General features: G+C 45.8%; 1 protein-coding gene across 1 annotated transcript in view; it reads right to left on the bottom strand.

The window, feature by feature from the left end:
• PAPSS2 (3'-phosphoadenosine 5'-phosphosulfate synthase 2) overlaps positions 1 to 19,280 on the bottom strand; it is a 70,963-nt gene that overhangs the window by 11,866 nt on the left and 39,817 nt on the right. The window contains exons 2-8 of the mRNA XM_077755224.1: positions 18,122 to 18,239; positions 14,344 to 14,579; positions 13,574 to 13,712; positions 12,696 to 12,814; positions 12,429 to 12,542; positions 10,816 to 10,927; positions 1,327 to 1,532 (exon numbers count right to left, since the gene is read on the bottom strand). Coding sequence (XP_077611350.1) covers positions 1,327 to 1,532; positions 10,816 to 10,927; positions 12,429 to 12,542; positions 12,696 to 12,814; positions 13,574 to 13,712; positions 14,344 to 14,579; positions 18,122 to 18,239 — 1,044 coding nt within the window. The remainder of the gene's footprint in view (positions 1 to 1,326; positions 1,533 to 10,815; positions 10,928 to 12,428; positions 12,543 to 12,695; positions 12,815 to 13,573; positions 13,713 to 14,343; positions 14,580 to 18,121; positions 18,240 to 19,280) is intronic.

Here is a 19,280-nt window from a genome sequence, read left to right as displayed (position 1 = left end):
CGTCGGGTGTGTGGGGGGGGGGTGGCCTTGAAAGAGCCCTTCCTACCTTGCCACATTTCACAACTGAAGGAAACAAAACAAACATTTGCCCAACCAATTCCAATAGGTTTGTTCAAACAGCTGTTTTCTAGGGTCATGGGGCTGGGGAGATCCTGGAGTTATATTGAGTCTGGCCTCTCCTCTCACCGATGAAGAAACTGAGGCCCAGACCTTGTGTGATCACAAGGCTTCTAACCGCTCTTTGACCCCATGAACTTTTTTTTTTCTTCTGAGAGAGAGAGAGAGAGACAGCGTGAACAGGGGAGAGTCAGAGAGAGAGGGTGATACACAGTCTGAAGCAGGCTCCAGGCTCTGAGCTAGCTGTCAGCACAGAGCCCAAAGCGGGGCTTGAACCCACAAACTATGAGATCATGACCTGAGCTGAAGCCGGACACTTAACCGACTGACCTACTCAGGTGCCCCCCATGAACTTTCTCAAAGTTAGTTATTCCAGCTGGGAAAGCTGGTAAGTCAAATTCCTAGTGCAGGGCTTTTTGAAAATTCAACCATCATGCTCGGGTATTGGGTGAGGGGTGGCTTTTGCATTCAGTTTCACATACTTTTCTTTTTGGGAAATGAACCACACCCAGTAATTCCATGATAGTTCCCATTCCTGCCCCTCCCCCAACCCCGCCAAGCAGAGGTTGTGAAGGAATCCCAGGAAGATTAGCCTATTTTGCCCATAGGCAGAATGGACTCAAGATGATCCTAACCAGATGACCACATTTTTCAATCTTAAAATAGCCACTGACAAAAAATGTGCTATTTCCCTCTGGAAACTCTGCCACCGTGTGCACGGACTTTTGTTTACTGAAGGGATGTCACTGATCCGCTTAACTGGCCACAGAGCATGAACTCAGAGTCTCTTACCAGGGTTTGGTTGGACCCATTCTGCATGAAGGAATGCACTTCGCCGGTGAATGTTCAAGATGGAAAGCGCCACAAGCCCTAGTTCGGGGCGCAGCTGCAGCTCTGACTTTTGCCCTTTACTCAAGATGCCAGGCTAAATGACACCCAGTCCAGTTGTTTCCCATTTAGCTGAGGGAGCTGCCATCACGGCATGGGAGGACTCAGTGGATCATTCAGAGCAGCCCTCAAACAGAAAGACATTTCTCTGCCCCTTTCTAAGAAGAGCTCCCAAGGCAAAGCCTGCAAATCCTTCCTTAGAAATGCATTCCTCCATCTACCTGGGTATCTCTAAGTCCTTCGTGAAGGAATAAAAAGGAATGCTTTCTGTCGTACATCGAAAGAGAACAAGAAAGCCCTTCCAAAGGCCTTGCAACTTACTTTGATATGTGGGTGTTTTGCGCACACCGTCCCCCACACACGGGAACAACGCTCCTCCTTTCTGTGTTCGTAGAACTCAGGGTCTCGTAAGATGGCCACCCTCCGTCCATCGTAGGTCAGGACAAACTCACTGCGTCCCTCCAGCCGGGCCTTATCATCCTCAGAGACAGGCAGTACGATGGGGATGCTCATGCTGATCACTCCATCTGTGGAAGGAGGTGCAAGATGTGTGAATATGGGATCCAAGGCGTGCCATCCTTGAAGGATGACTCAAATGTGCATAATGTCAATTCGGAACATTTCCTGCAAAGGGCACAAAGACCTGAATCCTACGTGGTTGTGTTGGCTGCACCAACTTCTCAAGAATCTCTGGCAAGAAGTCCTTGAGAGGCTTCTCAAAGCAAGAGACAGAGGCGTCTGTGAAAAGTGGGCTGCATTTCAAATCATGGAGGTGGCTTCAGTAAGTGATCTAACTTGGGGGATGAGGAATGGGACACCTCTCTTCTGAGTTGCCTTTTGAAAGCATGGTGCTGACCTCAACATACTAGAGAGTTTAAGGTAGAGATGCAATAAAGATTGGCCAAACCAACCCAAACAAAAATCTCTGGTCTTTCTTGGAAATGAACCTTGTAACAGCATTGGCCAATCTCTCGTTATCGGCTAGGCTCTCATTGTGCTCCCAACACACTCTATTGAAAAAGAAAAAATGAGTCAGACCATTAACACTAACAGGTAGGAACACCTGCTCTTCTGTTTACTACCGTCCAGACTCAGCATCACCCCTGAAGGTCGCCATCCTCGCTAGCTCAACTGCAACCAGTCAGAAAACACAGAGAAGGGAAAACCATGCACAGCTGATTTCCTAAAATTCATGATTTCCTCTGGTCAGTGAGCACCTCTCCTCTTTACTCAAAGTATCTTACGTTAGAAGGAATTTAAGTAAACTGGCATTCTGGTCTCTCAGTATCCAACACAACAAACTGGAAGGTGTGGGAGGTGGTGGTCAGAGAATTTACGTCTTCAGTTGCAACCAAGCCTCACGAGCTTTACCTCAAAGGAAGAGGCAGGAACACGACTTAAAAACTAACATGGAAACTTTATGTGTCCACTCAGCTAGGCTGCAGCTCCCAGGCAGTCGGCCAAACGTTACTCTAGATGTTTCTCTGAAGGCATTTTTAAGATGAGATGAACGTGCAAGTCAGTAGACTTCGGGTAGAACAGATTCCCCTCTGTAAGGTGGTGGGCCTCATAGAATCACTTGAAGGACTCAAAAGAAAAAGACTGACTTTCTAGGAAGAAGAGGGAATTCTGCCCACAGACTGTGGAATTACATCTTCCCCGGGGTCTCTCGCCTGCCAGCCTATCCTGCAAATCTCGGACTTGCCAAGCCTCTGCAATTGCATGAGCCAGTTCCTTAAAATCAATCTCTCCCTCTCTCTCTCTGTGACCCCCATCCCCACTCCAGTCTCCAGTTTCTCTGGAGAAAACAGACTAATAAAGAAAGCAAAAGTAGAGTCACATGGGTTCCTTGTGTGTGAGGCCAAATAACCCCTCAGGGGACCATTATGTTAGCACTCAGCTCCAAAGTGACAATGAAGTCACTTTAAAAAAAACTGGGGGCAGGGGACACCTGGGTGGTTCAGTCAGTTGAACGTCTGACTGATTCTTGGTTTCGGGTCATGATCTCACGTTTTGTGAGTTCGAGCCCCACATCGGGCCCTAAGCTAACAGCACAGAGCCTGATTGGGTTTCTTTCTCCTTCTCTTTCTGCCCCTCCCCCGCTTGTGCAGTCTCTGTGTCTCTCAAAATAAGCAAATAAACTTAAAAAAATGTATTAAAAATTTTTTTAAATTTTTAACATTTATTCATTTTTTGAGAGACAGAGTATGAGCAGGGTTGGGGCAGAGAGAAAGGAAGACACAGAATCTGAAGCAGGCTCCAGGCCCTGAGCTGTCAGCACAGAGCCTCATGCGGGGCTCAAACCCATGAACTGTGAGATCATGACCTGAGCTGAAGTCAGACGTTTAACCAACGGAGCCACCCAGGAGCCCCTGATGATGTCACTTTTACAGTTTCCTTGTATTTAGCACATTTTAAAAGTAAATATGAAATCATTTGGGGTTTTTTAGAGGTGCATTTTTTAATATTTCTAGACAAAATGGTTAAAAAGATCTCATTTCTTAATGAGGCTATATAATATAAAAGAAATGACCCAGGGGTGCTTGGATGGCTCAGTCGGTTGAGTGTCCAGCTTTGGCTCAGGTCATGATCTCACAGTAAGTTCAAGCCCCACATCAGGCTGTGTGCTGACAGCTCGGAGCCTGGAACCTGCTTTAGATTCTGTGTCTGCACAGAATCTGTCCCCTCTCTCTGCCCCCCCCATCTCTTTCTCTCTCAAAAATTAATAAACATTAAAAAGAAAGAAAAGAAATGACCAGCTGTCTCCCCACTTCTACAGTGATGCCAAACACCCACCAACCACGTCTCTCTGCCCTACTTAAAAGTGAGAAAATGGGAACGCGCCGCTGAGTATACAGCACTGAAGGATTTTAGGGAAATTTAGGAGGGCTTCTCAAGTTTGAGACTCAGGAAGGAGGAAGAGCATGTGAATAAGAAAGACATTCAACTCCATAGGAAACAAATACAGTTATTTATGGATCTGAGCAAATGTCCCCTGGATTAATGAAGTCTTTTAAACCTGACCTTCAAAACCCTGTGACTGACCTGGGAGCTCTGGTAAACCACAAGTAAGACGTTGGCATAGGAAGTCATGGGTTTTGTCGTTCAAATACCTCCTTTGTTTCAAAGGGCAAGCATTCTCCCCTTGACTGCCTGTGTCATTCATCGTCTCTGTGCTCAGTTTCCCTACTTGAAAGATGGAATAACAAATACTACGCACATCCCTGTGTTGCAGGGAATGGGCATACCGTCCAGCACTTTAGCAATGGAGGTTTATGATGGAAGATAATTCATCCCACCGTACAGTCTAGTTGAGGAAGGGGGAGAGAAGCTAACAAAGACTAACACCCTTGAGGATGTTGATGATCTAATTAGAACTCACGTGTTCTGTGGATTACGGACCACACTGCTTACAATGACTTGACCAAAATAAAACAAAATGCAAAGCAAAAAGTGGGCAGGAAGCTGGAGAAAGCCTAGGTCTGCCCGCCACATTCTTGCAGTGCGAGCTCCCAGCAGTTATTCTGGGTTGAAATCCAAGGGCTACTCCACTTTCCTGGTGCAATCACCTCCCTCAGTCCACTAGGTTCCTCCCCAGTGCAGCGTCTGATCCATGTTCATGTTGGCCTTGAGTGAAACCTGACCTGGGGAAACAGCCCTTTCTGGCGGGTGGTCAAGATAAGAGAGCTAATCTTCCAGGAGTTAGAGAAGGAGTTCCACTGAGTAATAATGCCGACCAGACTCAGCCACCTGCAGTGACAATTCCACCCAGGGCAAGCAGACTTACTATGCTTTCTCTGTGAGCGTTATCAGCTTTTCCACTGTGGGAACTTATCCAACAATGTAACCCTGTGCTGAAGCATCCCTCATGCTTCACACCTGGACTCAGACTTTCAGCCTTTTCCATCGTGTGCTGCAGGTCGGCCAACACTGATCTTACGGGGATCCAATTCTGGCATACATGGTGCTGAAGTGAGCACTGATCTTACGGGGATCTACCTCGCTTTGGAAAGGTCGGTTGGGTTTTGAGTCCGTGGCTAGTCCAACACATAACTTCGTGTTTAGTGAAACAAGGACTGTTTCTACACAAAAACGAAATCACTATTTATTGTTTAACTAGGAATTTTTAAAGCTTAGTAAAAACTAGGCTTTACACAACAATGATGAAAACAATATCCAAGATAAATGGTATCTTCAGAATTTTACCTTTTCGTTCTGGTGGAATGCAGAAAGTAACAGTCGTAGCAAAGTTGTGTATTTATTCCCAGTTCTACAACTATCAATCATCATAGCTTGAAATTAAATTCATGCACAATCACACATCACAAACAAAGTACAACTATCCACAATCCAACCAGGTGCATCCATTTAAATTGCATCTAAAATTGATTTATCTTTCATCAATTAAAAGTGTTTTATAAAGGCAGTAGAGAAAACATTCCGGATTTGCAAAACTAAATGAAGAACAGCTTTGAGTAGAAGTAATTAGCAGAAAGGATCATAAATTCTTTATCTCAGGGACAAAATGTGCAACAATAATTAGGAAACAAGTTTACTTTTGTCAGCCAAATACAACATTATAGACAACAGCTGCATCTGATCAGAAATTTCCTGTTATTTGGACTCCAATCAACAGAAGAATGTAGCATTATTCTCTTATATCTGGTTGGACCAGGAACTGTTAGCAATTCCAACTCGTTCATTTGGATTTTTTTTTTAAGTCACATTCTTAACCATTTATAATTAATATAAATACCTAATTATAATAATTGAACTACTTGCAAAGTTAAAGTACATACCAGAAGGGGCCATGCCTAGAGAAATACAAACACAATTAAGAAACATGTTTTCAGCTCCCCACCAAGATAATCTTAAGCAACAACGTCAAGGAACAAATTCCTATTATAAAACGTCACACATACAACATATAAACATACTGAGCCCTTTGCTTCTGCTCTAACGAGTATGTGACAGCAAAACGCTGGTGACAGCAAAATTTGTACTGTCATTCAGTGCCATCCAAAAGTAATACTTAGATGATTATCTGTTTTAAAATAATTATAGCATATGTCAGAGGCACCTCCTATTTCAGCAAAAAGTTGTCTCTTGCAAGTATGTGATGTTGCATAACAACTGCCAAATGGATCCAAACCAAGTATTGGTAGGCATAGTAGCAAACTGTTCTAGAACGTCCTGGAATCCCAGATATTTAGAGGACACAAAAGTATGCCTAGAAGAACAAGTACAAAAACTAGAGCTGGGATAACTTGGATTTGAATCCAGGCTTTAAGTGAGTTATTTAATCTTTCTAATACTTATCTCCTCATATGGGCAAAATATCTTCACAGTGGTGTTACCCAGATTAAGTGTGATATCCTGTGTTAAGCACCAGGGTCGGAACACATTAGGTGCTAAATAAATGCTGGCGGGATATATGGAAAGCCCTCAAGCCCTGCCTTGGCAAGTCAGAGCCACATAAGACTTGTCATCAAAGTTTCACGAGGCCGCCATGTTGTGACGTTCCTCAAATACCATTAGTCAAGAACTTGGCGAGCTTGAGGTGCCATTTTTTAAAATCTCAGATGAGACATTTATGACCTGAGGATCTGCAACAACCTCAAAATTATATATATAGTGAAAAATAAAGTGATACAATCGACATGGAAGTAGATCCTTGTAATATAAGGAGTAACTCCTGTTATATAATCGTCAGAAACACTTAAAAAAAATTTTTTTTTTGCTTTTGGACTGAGTACCCTGAGGTGTTTGTTTGTTTTGCTTTTTGATTTAAGGAGAAATGTAAACCTTCACAAAAATTAAAACAACAAAATAGGGGTGCACGGGTGGCTCAGCGGAGCGTCTGACTTTGGCTCAGGTCATGATCTCAGTTTGTGAGTTCACGCCCCACATTGGGCTCTATGCTGACATTTCAGAGCCTGGAGCCTGCGTCGGATTCTGTGTCTCCCTCTTGCTGCCCCTCCTCTGCTCATGCTCTGTCTCTCCTTCTCTCAAAAATAAAATAAACATTAATAAAAGAATTAAAAAAATATTTTTGGGAGACATAGTCTGAATAAAAAAAAATACTGCCTGCAGATTGTAAGTGATCAAGAAATGTACAGTTGTTTGGGTGGTAGAAGATAGAGACTACGTGTTGGTGGCTACAGAATTTCAAATGGTCATTGGTGGTGACTCAAACTTTCATGAACTGATTAAAGTGATGTCCATATGAATGGTATCTTGTTCAGCCTTCTGATATACACATCCATCACTTTTTGGAATTTAACGGTGTCTACACAGTCCAAATGCCATCAGGCCAACCTCTCCCATGAGACTGTCACGGTATGTCGCAAAACAGGGTTGCGAGCCGTTTCCTCCAGACACCCTCCGGTTGCCGTCCGGGGGAAGGGAGGCCAAGCCCACCCCCTTCTACAGGAGCAGGTTTATTTTCATCTGTTGCATAGACTGCCTCAGATTTCACTGAAATTAACACATTATTTGGCTTAAAAAAAAAAAGGCTTGGCAACCACTGATATGGGGGGAAGAACACGCACTGTTCTAGGGTTCAGAAAGCGGGCTGTATTATCTGTCTCACAAGCTCATGTCTGTCTTCACTTCCACTCTATCTTCAGCAGCTAGAACTAACCTCACCCTGGCACATGAGGACTCTGGGTACATATTTCCTAACTGATGGACGTCTTATCTGTGCTGCTTCCACACTGATGTAACGATGGACGAGCCAGAGTCTCCTCAAGATTTCAGAGTCTTTTCATTGAATGCAGTAGGGGTCTGTTCATATACGGAAATTTACTAGTGGACCGGTTGTTCCTTAAACTTTCAGTATCCTGACGTGGTAGGTTCTGTTATTAGCGTCCACACAGGAGGGAATTGGGGCCAAAGAGTTAAGTAATTTGCCCCAGGTTCCTAACAAATCACTGGCCTGTGAACGCAGTGTGGCTCCACAACTCACTCTTCCCATTATGATATTCGGCCTCTACTTAGAGGTGGGCAGTACATTATATCCCTGGTGTCTATTTTTATTAATCGGTTTACATAGGAGTTGAGGAGGCTTCTGGAGGGTTGGGGCACTTTTGAATCCTAACTACAGCTAGGGATGCAGAGTCATGTCCAGTGGGACTGTGGTGGACTCTGGGGGAGACAGTGGCGCCACCAGAAAATCCCCATAGGGAAAAAAGAGGAGTTCTGCAGAGAGCCCCGGAAACGGGCCCTGCAGGCGGGAAGGGGTAAGGGTCACAGGGGCAGCGTGGCATGTGATCTTAACTCCTGCTGACTGGCGACTGCAGGACAATGAAGGCATGTGTACACATCCCGAGATGTTTCACCCAACTCTCTTAACACCCTGGGATTCGAGCAATGCGCGAGAGAGTCCTCAACCGAGGTCAGCCCAGAGGGAGGGAACATTTTCCTTCCCACTTGAGACAGTCTGTGCCCTGTGGGTACAAGGACTTTAGTGGCTGGAGTGAGCAGGCAGGTCCTGAATTTCTGTGGGTGCAACAGCCACGCGTGGCCTGTGGCTGTGGCCTGACTCGGGAGCATGGGAAACACACCCTTGAGAACTCCCACGGATGCTTGGTTGTGGGTTTTGGGAAGAAGTGGGATTTCTGTTTGAGCAGGTAGGAGTCGGGAGCTTGGGGGACTCCAGTGCTGATGGGAAAGTGACCTCACTCATGTCTCCATACTGGTAGGCTGGGCGTGGGGACACATGGATGCCGTGAGCAGGGAGGGTGAATAATAAGGGCTTCATTTACCTCGTGGTGGTGAGGACCATAGAAGAAAATCAAGGTGTTTTACAAATTGAAGAACACCATAAAATGAAACAAATGGCGTGTGAAGGAGGGAGAGAGAGCTGCCTAAATTCTCCAGATGGATTATTACAGCATTAGTTGTTCTTCGTCTTGGCGGATGATAGGCTCCTTTAAGAATCTATCAAAAGCTAGGAACTCCTATGGGTGCCTGGGTGGCTCACTCAGTTAAGCAGCCAACTTCAGCTCAGGTCATCATCTCGCAGTTCGTGGGTTCGAGCCCCGCGTCAGGATCTGTGCTGACAGCTGAAAGCTTGGAGCTGCTTTGGACTCTCTGTCACATCTCTGCCCCTCCCCCACTCACACTCTGTCTCTCTCTGTCTCAATAATAAATAAACATTAAAAAAAAAAAAGCTAGGAACTCTCAACCCAGGAAAATGCTCCTTCTCCCCCTCTTAACCACAAATGATCTGGGCCTATTCTAGGATGGTCTTTGCACCCCCCACGCCAAAGTCCTGGACCCCCCGGTTTCCATCAACGCTAACTTCTGCACCCGCACTCCCCACCCTGGTATTTTTCTTTCTGGAACAAGTACTTGTCAAAGGCGACAGCACTGTGTCTGGAATTAAATCCCCACTTTCACTGTGGTTCGCCTGTCCCTGAGCCACAGCTCTGGTTTGGGTGCTCCTGGTCAACATCTTGTCCACGTTTGGCTGCTGGACCTTGTGACATTTACTTGATGCTGCCTGCATTCAGTATGTGTCAGAATTAAGAAGTCAAGAGAAATGTCACATGTCCTGGCCCTGTAACATCTATCGGAAAGGAGAGCAGCCTGGTATGGAAACGCTCTGGGCCAGAAGTCGGGAGGCTCTGGTCTCTGGTCTTGGACAAGAAGTATGAACTCAAGCAAAGCACTTAGCCTGAGATCAGCTTCCTCATCTGCAAAGAGGGTGATAATCATTGCCTTGTCTTCCAGGGCTTTCATGAAGATCAAATTAAATAATGGCTGAGAGTATGCTCTGCAGATACGCGTTCCTGTTGTTGTAAAGGCAGGCCACGAGGAAAGCCATCAGATTTGGGACTGTTCTCATATCTGAGACATGAAGGTCCCAGGTGAGGAGACTTTATCAGGCCAATCAGAATAAGAGAGGAGGGTCTATTTTGACCAGAGCCTTCTTTGAGTTCTGATTCTGGCCTTCTGCCCCACTCCCCAGGCAGAGCCACAAGCCCAGAACATCGATCACATTTGTGAAGAAAAAACATCTGATGTGATTTTTCTTCCTAAAAGGTCTGGGAGCCCTGCTTGGTGTTACAAATTCCGTGTGGCTTTCCCAGCTCCTCCCACTTAGCAGCCATTCCTGATGGGGTGTGGGACGTGGGGTCTTGAAACAGACAAGTTCATTTGACAAGTGCAGGCAGTTCTGGGAAGGAAATGATCAAGGAAGGGGCCGGGAGTTTTCTGACCTGGACCAGTTCGTTCTCTGAAGTCATTCAGTCTGTGCCCGGAAGCTGACTTCACGCTCCCGTGAGGGCTGGGAGGATGAAGGCATCCTCCTTTATCTCGCGGAAGGGCGTGAACAGTGACACTTTGGCATCCACCGAGGAACACGGCTGCTGCAATAACATGTGGCCCAGCAGCCTGGGGGTGGAGGGGCACCTGCACATCAGGACCCTGTGCTAGGCTCTCACTGGCAGCCCCAGGAGGCTCCTACCGGCTGGCAACGGCGCTCCTGACTCTATTCTCAACACCAGCGCAAGTGCAGGGAAACACTTAACCTTCTCCTGTCTTCGTGTGCAAGTAAAACCTTCCTTTTTCAGTTCCTTAGATCCCAAAAACCATTAACCCGTCATGGATGACAAAAAAAAAATCCTAAAAATGGAATTTACACATAATAGAATTAGACACACCATAAATGATCTAACTATCTCCACAGTAAGATGTGTGACCCAAGAATTAACACTAAGAATGAACGTTTCCTGTCCCTGTGAAGATCTCTGAGACAGACTCTTTTTCCTATAATAATAAAGAGTACGAAACAGAGAGCCATACCATCCAGCAGGGTGTCAAAGTGAATGGCCTGGAGGTATTCCTTCTCCCGCATAAAGCCTTTGAGGGGAGTGGCCCAGCCTTCGCTCAGAACTTGGACCCACTGAAGGTCAAGCTGCAAAACACAAAAAGCAGGTGAACATTTCCATAAGCTCTCTTTCTCGGCCCTCCGGCCCCAGGGGAGCCCTTTCCCATTCAACTGTCAGGAGAAAGAAGGCAGAAACTTTTCTGTTTTAAGTGTTCCCACTTTTATGCTGACCCATGATCCCAGGGTCAGACATGTTTGATTCTAGAACCTTCCTCCTGGAGAGTAGTGAACTGATTTCAAATTGAAGTGATCTATTTGACCACCTCAGGCTGCAGATTTCCCTAGGGTGTGGAACTGTGTTAACATTCACTGTTCATTCTTTTTTCCCCCCCTTTGTTCCTACAGAAAATTCTGGTAGGGCTACATACTTTCACCACATGTACTAGTTAGCTGACTGAAATGGCCAAATCATTCACTCTTAAAGTCCAAAATTCTCAGCGTGATACTGAAAGCCCTTCAAGCCCTGGCTCCTTGGGCTCATGGAGACACTTGCATCTCCTCGCACCGGAAAACTCTTATTCATCCTTTAAAACCCTAATCATGCGTCATGGCTCCCATGACCTTTCCTGCCATCCCCTGGGCCAGAAAAATTATTAGGTTATTTGAAGTCCTGCTGTACCCTGAGTCCCATGTTGTTATTGGAACTATCATTTCACACTGTAATTATAACTATGTGTAGAAATACATAATGCATTTGCCCGGAGCATCGGAGTACTCAGAATTTATTTTGTAGGGTCAGCAGGCTCTGCTTATAATTGTCACCACTTACTAGAGTACGAATGAGCTGAAACAGGTTCCCAACTTACTTTGCCGCTTACAAAGATGTCCGAGGTTTTCAGGGATAATAAAAAGGTACCAATGAAGATGTGGCCACCTGGTATGGACCAACTAGTACTGACCCATTACAAGGCAAAGACGTGTACAGGGCAGTTTGCTGAGGTTGTATCTTCCATGTGCCAGCTAGTCAAATCAAGGTGACCAAGCAGTCTACACCCTCTCCTGAGGCTAGACTCTGCCTCGTTAGGATAAACTAGGATTTGCAGAGTAAAAAAAAGATTCTTATCACTTTAGATCAGGGGGTGACTCTTTCTTGCCTCCAGATTCCTCCTCAATTGCCCCAAAAAACACCTGCATTCTGAACGAACTATTTTCTCAGCAGCTGCCTACCAATCAATACTGCCCAATGCCTGCACTTTGGTGTAACTGAAGATATAATAACAATCAGGCCACACTGCCCTGTGCATCACAAAAGCTACCTTCTCTATCCATAGCATTGATCAGGGCCCTGGGGCAGCTCTTTGTGGGAATTCTTTTTTTAATCTCTTGAAGAAGAGGGTTTAAAAAAAAAAAAAAAAGAAAAAGAAAGGAAGGAAGGGAGAAGAAGAAGGCCAAAAAATGAAGTGTTTTTCTTTATGGACATTGCACGTCCCTCATCCATACCATCCTTATTATTAAGAGTGATTGTAAACAGATTATAATGACTATTGCACCGGATTCTGCTGTGGGCGGTCTGCACTGTCTGTCTCACCTTGGTAATGGCCAGTGAAGGGAGAGCTTCAGCCTCAGCTCGGACTTGGTCAAGTTTGTTCTCTGGCACAAAGAGTTCATGGATGCCTTTCATTATAGTGTGGGGTACAATGTTCTGAAATGAAGCAGAATTGGTAACAATTTGAAATGAAAATGGTAGACAGAGTGCTTTGGTTAATAAATGATCTTTCATTACTTGATTCCACCAAAAAAAAAAAAAAAGAGAGAGAGAGAAAAGAAGAAGAGAACAAGACGGCCGGCCACCTACCTGCTCCTGAAGGAGCTCTACCACCTGCTGGACACAGTCACTCACTGGGGACAGGTTGGTTTTGAGCACAAGCTCGGGAGTTTCGGGCTTCTCGTAATCAGAATCAATACCCGTAAACCCTGCCGGGCACAAGGGTGAACTCACATCAGCACCAACAGAACAGGCTTTTTAAACAACAAGGCATAACACGGGTGGGAATAACGAGCTAAGCTGAGGATTTACATTATAACAGAAAAGGTCATCGGCTACCCTTGACCTCTAGCCAGAGGTAAAAAATAATATACATGGAAAATACAGCTGTGTATGTATACACACACACACACACACACACACACACACCCCAAATTCTCAGAAAGAAACACACCAAAAGCCCTAACTATCAACAAAATTTGGTGAGGTCCAAGCCCTCTGGAGCTGGTTAGAATCCAAAAGGAAGACAAGCAGAACTTTCCTGTTCATGACTGAGGTAACAGTTCTTGGAAAACACAAGCCCACCTCTTCATTAGCCCGAGGACCTCCTGAGTGTTATATTGTGGTTTGGGGCAACTGAGTGGCTCAGCTGGTTAAGCGTCCGACCTCGGCTCAGGTCACGATCTCACGGTTGGTGGGTTCGAGCCCTGTGCCAGGCTCTGTGCTGACTGACAGCTCAGAGCCTGGAGCCTGCTTTGGATTGTTTTGGATTCTGTGTCTCCCTCTCTCTCTGCCCCTCCCCTGCTTGCACTCTGTCACTCTCTCTCAAAAATAAATAAATATTAAAAAAAATTTTTAATATATTGTGGTTTGATGAAAAGTTGGGTGTGCTAATGCGATTTCAGAAACTGTGAAGGCTCAGTGGCAGAAGTAACATACAGATGGGGCCACGGCGCTGGCTCTCCTACCTTTGATCTCTCCCGCTCGGGCGCGCTTATAGAGGCCTTTGACATCTCTACTTTCACAGATGTTTAGAGGCGCGTCCACAAATATTTCAAAGAACGGCAGTCCTGCGGATTCATGGATCTTGCGCGCGTTCTCACGGTCCTGGAGAAAACACATTGGAGAATGTCAGCAGAGGCTTGGCGATGTGTGGGCTCTGGAACCTGACAGTTGTTTTGGGGTGTTTTTTTTTTTAAGTTTATTTATTTATTTTGAGAGAGACAGAGATAGCATGAGTGGGGGAGGGGCAGAGAGAAAGGGAGACAGGGATGCCAAGCAGGCTCCACACTCTCAGTGCAGAGCCCGATGCGGGGCTTGAACCCACGAACCGCGAGATCATAACCGGACCTGAACCGAAGTTGGACACTTAATGGGCTGAGCCACTCAGGCGCCCACTGAACTACCCGTTTTCTTTAGCGAATTACAAGCATTCTGACTTTTTGGAGAAATTAGATTATAGAGCCTTCGACTTTTTTTGTTTAACTTTTTCTTTCTTTCAGCTGTGGCCAGATGTCCCTCACAGTGGTGAGTGCGGAAGGGTTTATGTCAACCGGTGGCCTGGCATCTGGAAATGAAGGAACTCTCTTTACATAACCAATATGAAACAGAGGAAATGAAGGAGCAAGAGAAGAAACAGTTGGGGGAAATTGAAAAGACAACATTTGTTGGTGCCCTCCCCTCCACCTGACTCCTCTTCCTGGAGGTTTGGAAGCATCAAGTGGGNACATTTCCTTACCTTTGTGAACGGAGAAATGAAGCTGGTAATACAGACCAGGCCAGCGTCAGCGAATAGCTTGGCCACCTCAGCGATTCGGCGGATATTTTCTTCTCTGTCCCCGGGAGAGAATCCAAGGTTTTTGTTGAGGCCGTGACGGACATTGTCCCCATCGAGGGAGTAGCACGGGATGCCATGGGACACAAGGTACTCTTCCAGAGCAAAACTTATGGTTGTTTTTCCAGCACCGGAGAGACCTGTTCATTACAACCATTTGACCTCAAATCAAAACCACTAAAATCTAGAAAAAAGCATAGTTTACTACAAGCCAAGTATTTGCAATTCTCACCAATGTTGAAATAACCGGCTGCTCCATATTAGAATCACAGCATTTCAAAGCAGATGGGGTTCCTAAGTTGGGGGCCCAGGGGGGTTACACATGGTTCTTGGTGTGTTCTAGTTTGCCTGCAGGGTGTTTGAAAGATCAGCACACTGTGCATACAAATCCAGATTCTGGCTTCTCTCAAAAAAAAAAAAAGAATATCTGGCGACAGTTCTCATGTTCCCTCCTAGCAGGAATCAGCTGTGGTGGAGGGGACAGCCAGTCACAGGGACCAGGAGGCCCACCTCTCTGGCGGAGGCTGATAAACAACCATTTTGGACAATAGATCCCTTTGGCTTCAAAATGTTTCCAAAATGACTCTCAAGACATGAAGACAGTGATCCTGGGCTAGGAGGTGGTGGCGGCGGGAGCTGTCCCACACTGTCAGGTGCCTGCAGTCTCCGCCTGAGAACAGTCACCATGGGCCTCTTCCCATGGTTCCAAAGCTCAATGACAGGGACAGCAGACTTTATAATTTCTATACGAGGGGAGTCATGAGGAGAAAAAGAAAGATTACTGCCAAAATTACTTAAGAACTCAAAACTTCGGGGCACCCGAGTGGCTTAGTGGGTTGAGTGTCTGACTTCGGCTGAAGTCATGTATGATCTCAAGGTTCCTGGTTCGAGCCCTGCATCAGGCTCTGTGCTGACAGCTCAGAGCCTGGAGCCTGCTTCAGATTCTGTGTCTCCCTCTCTCTCTGCCCCTCCCCTGCTCTCTCTCTCTCTCTCAAAAATAATTAACATTTTTAAAAAAAATTTTTAAAGGGCTCAAAACCTCAACTGTCCTGGAAAGGTAGCACTCCAGAAATCCAGTTGTCCTAAGGATCTCTGGACCAGAAAAGTGTAGCTTTGCACCGAGTCACTGTCAGGCCACAACCAGGTGTGGGAGAAGAAAAGTTAGGAGGGAAGAAAAGAAGGTCAATTAACACAGAGAAGATGGCAGGAGGAAGGAGAGAAAAGACAAAAAAAGTAAGAGAAAAACAGGGACAAAAGACAGAGAGGAATAAAGATTTGGAAAGAGGGGCGCCTGGCTGGCTCAGTCGGAGGGACATGCAGCTCTTGATCTCAGGCTCATGAGTTCGAGCCCCACACTGGGTGTAGAGATAACTAAAAATATAAAACTTAAAAAAAAAAGACTTTGAAAGAAAGGTGATATACAAAAGGTAAACAGTTTCCATAGTTTAGTTATGGTTTTAGTTTTAGTTTAGTTTTAGTTTTCAAATCATGCCCTTGGCCTTCAGAGAATCATGAGAAGAAATGGCTCCATGAGGAAGGCAACGCCATCTTTGTAAATCACTGTTGAAGGCACTATTATATTATTGTGTAACTCAGTTTCATTTGAATAGGGACTTAGGTGATAAATTTCTCTTAGAATTGTGTCTGATGTCGGGTAGGAGAAGCAGGGCTCCTGAATTTCTGGCATGTTCCCTCACATGGGAAAAGGAGAAATATAATAGAAATTCCCTCCACTTTCGCTTCAGGTCTCAAAACTAAGAGCTAAATCACAGTGACTATATTAAACTCGGTTGCTGGCATATGTATTTTAATGCATTGAGGCTATGTGAGTCACACTTCCCAGGAGCTTTCCTGCGGGCCCGGCACTGTGCCTGGGGCCTACGTGCCTGCTGGTCGGTTCCTACCTCCGTCCTCATGAGGCAGATCCCGTGCTGATTCTCATCTTACAAATAAGAAAAACAAGTCTGCGCTGGGGGAGTTGACTTGACCCCAGTCACTCCCTTAACGTAAGCGGAGCTGGGGTTCAAGACCAAGTCTCTGGATTTGAAATGTTTGGTTTCTCTTGGTCTGCCTGGTCAGTGGCCTACCTTTGCAACAGAAGAATATGGAATACATTTGGGGGGGGGGGGGAGGGGTTGTCTTCTTTTAAGAGTAAGAAAAGACAGGGGAAGTCCATCCTTGAGGTGTTTTTTTTTTCCTATTCTACCTGTCCTCTCTTTGGTTTTAAGGCCATTCCACGTTCTGTAAAGCGGACTCAGTATGTATGTCCCAGTACAAAAACTGGATAGACACATGAAGGCACGGAGGAAGGGGGAGGCGTCTGGAACAGACAGCTGTGCTTTATCTACCGCTACACAGCAGGTCCCTGGGACGCAGCCGGGGGAAGGTGCAGGAATCAAGATAGGTGAACTCTGCCTTCTGGGTCACAGTGGGCTCCTGGTCCGCTGTCCGTCCCCACCCTGCCAGCTGGGAACACGTGCTGTGCCGTGGATGAATGAAACCCGGAAACCATAGGCAAGTGCCTTTGGCACCAGGGAAAAAAAACTTGAAAAAGAATGAGGCTGACAGAGCCAGGAACTGGAAAGACTCAACGGCAAGGAAAGGTCTAAGGCAGCTCCCTAGCTGCCACACTCAGGGGCATTCCCTTCAGGTGGGAATAAATCAGCATCTGTGAGCAGACAGGAACACCAACGTTGATCTCAGAATCTGGGTAAACCTCTCTGCATCTATTTGAAATACCGTGTCTACGGTATTTCCTTTTGAGTCCAGGCTATACTGGACTTCCAGGGATCAACTTCCTCTGCCTTGTACTCAGAGTATAAAGTAACAGCCCAAGACTAATTCCTGTTCTGTCACTAACCCAAAGCTTTGACATTCTGAGGCTATAAAAACACAGGAAAAGGAGGGCGCCTGGGTGGCTCAGTCGGTTAAGCGTCCAACTTTGGCTCAGGTCATGATCTTGTGGTTTGTGGATTCGAGCCCCACGTCGGGCTCTATGTTGACAGCTCAGAGCCTGGAGCCTGCATCAGCTTCTGTGTCTCTCCCTCTCTCTGCCCCTCCCCTGCTCATGCTCTGTCTCTGTCTCTCAATAATAAATAAATGTTAAAAAAATTTTTTTTAAACACAGGAAAGGAGATTTGGTCACCTCCATAGGATTGAGTTATTTCTATTGACAAGGGGCAGTCCTCAGCTAAATGGAGGTCACTGGTTTTCCTTCTTATGCAGATCCTTACTTATTTTTTTTTTTAAGTGAAATATTCCCCACAATGTGAAGACATCAGAAAACAGTAAAGAATATCTCCCAACATCCAAAACATCAGAGACAGCCAAATGCTTGTTGTCAAATGAGGAAGGTCCCATCGTTAACTGCCAGGAAATGTGTTTGGCACAAGGGTCCTTTAGAGCAGCTGAAAGGGATGCCATCACCGACCTGTCGCTTTCTTTCCTGCCAGAGAGGACAGAACCAAGAAGGAAGGAAGCCTGGTGCCTTATCTAGCACCTTCTTCCCCTGATGGCAGAGGGAGGGCTAACACCCAGGCTTTTTGCACTACTCTCTGCCTTGTCCCGATGTGAAAACAGACATGTAATAGGTGTAATATATTACACTAAGTTCCTTAAAATTGTATGTCACACGCCAATGTTCAATGAAAAAAATACATACGTATCTACCAACGCGACATACCCGTCAGCCACACGGTACATCCTCGGAAGCCGCCCCGGGTCCCAACCACCTGGCCTCGCTTGTTCCTGCTCACGTGGTGGGCCTGATAGACGACATTGGTGGATTTCTGCTGGTTCTCCTACAAAATAAGACCAAGCCCAGTATTGTGTCAGTAAAATAATACAACATGTACATAAAATAACTGATGACATTAACGGTCATCCCTAACTGAAACTCCACTTTCCTGATTGGCATACACAGTGACACTTATTAATTCCACTAATTTGGAAAAACACACTGCCTTTAGAAGACACACCATGACCCTTGGAAAGTATCATTTGAATAAGACAATTACTGACATACTGTAAAAGTTCTGATTCCATGATATTTAAAAATGTGCACCTTTAGGGTGCCCCCTTTAGGGGCACCTGGAGAGCTCAGTCAGTTAAGCGCCCAACTCTTGACTTCGGCTCAGATCATGATCTCAACAATTTGTGAGTTCAAGCCCAGCATGGAGCCTGCTTGGGATTCTCTCTCTCCCTCTCTGCCCCTCTCCTCTCTCTCTCCCAAAAATAAATAAATGTTAAAAAAAATTTTTAACGTATACCATTAGGTAATGATTAGGGGACAGTCTTTGTCTCTGTAAGTGCACATTCTCACCAAATGCTATGGATATCAGTGGAAAACAACCCAGATAACCCAGCCCCTGCGGAAGTACTAGGGAGGGGCTGGCTGAGCCCCTCTCTCTACAGAGCCAGGGAGATGCCCCGATCACAGAGTAAAGCGCTGAGTCAGCAACACCCATCTCGGTAACCCCAGGCTCAGACTGTAGTCCCCGAGTGGAGGTCCAGTGCTTGAGGCTGCTTTTTCACAAGCACTACCCTCTGCTTCCACTTTCCCAAGGGTCAGTGTGTGAGCTTTTTATCTTTCAGAAAGCCCTGCAGAAGCAAAAATGTGCCAGTTACTAGTCTTGGTGGCAAATTCAAATCTCCAATGTCTTTATTTTGGCCACAATAAAATCAGCCAGTAAGGGCACAGGTTATCTGATCCTACACTCCGGAGGGTATGTGTCTGATGAATAAAAATGGTAATATGAGCCAGTAAGTACAGTTTGGGGTGGACATTTCCTAAGTAACAAGTGGTCCCAGGGCAGTGAGTAGGGGGAACCCATATGGTGGTG

Source organism: Crocuta crocuta, unplaced genomic scaffold, assembly GCF_008692635.1.
Source record: "Crocuta crocuta isolate KB4526 unplaced genomic scaffold, BGI_CrCroc_1.0 scaffold2, whole genome shotgun sequence".
Taxonomy (NCBI): domain Eukaryota; kingdom Metazoa; phylum Chordata; class Mammalia; order Carnivora; family Hyaenidae; genus Crocuta; species Crocuta crocuta.
The sequence above is the reverse complement of the archived record's forward strand: the minus strand, read 5'-3'. Positions and strand labels throughout refer to the sequence as shown.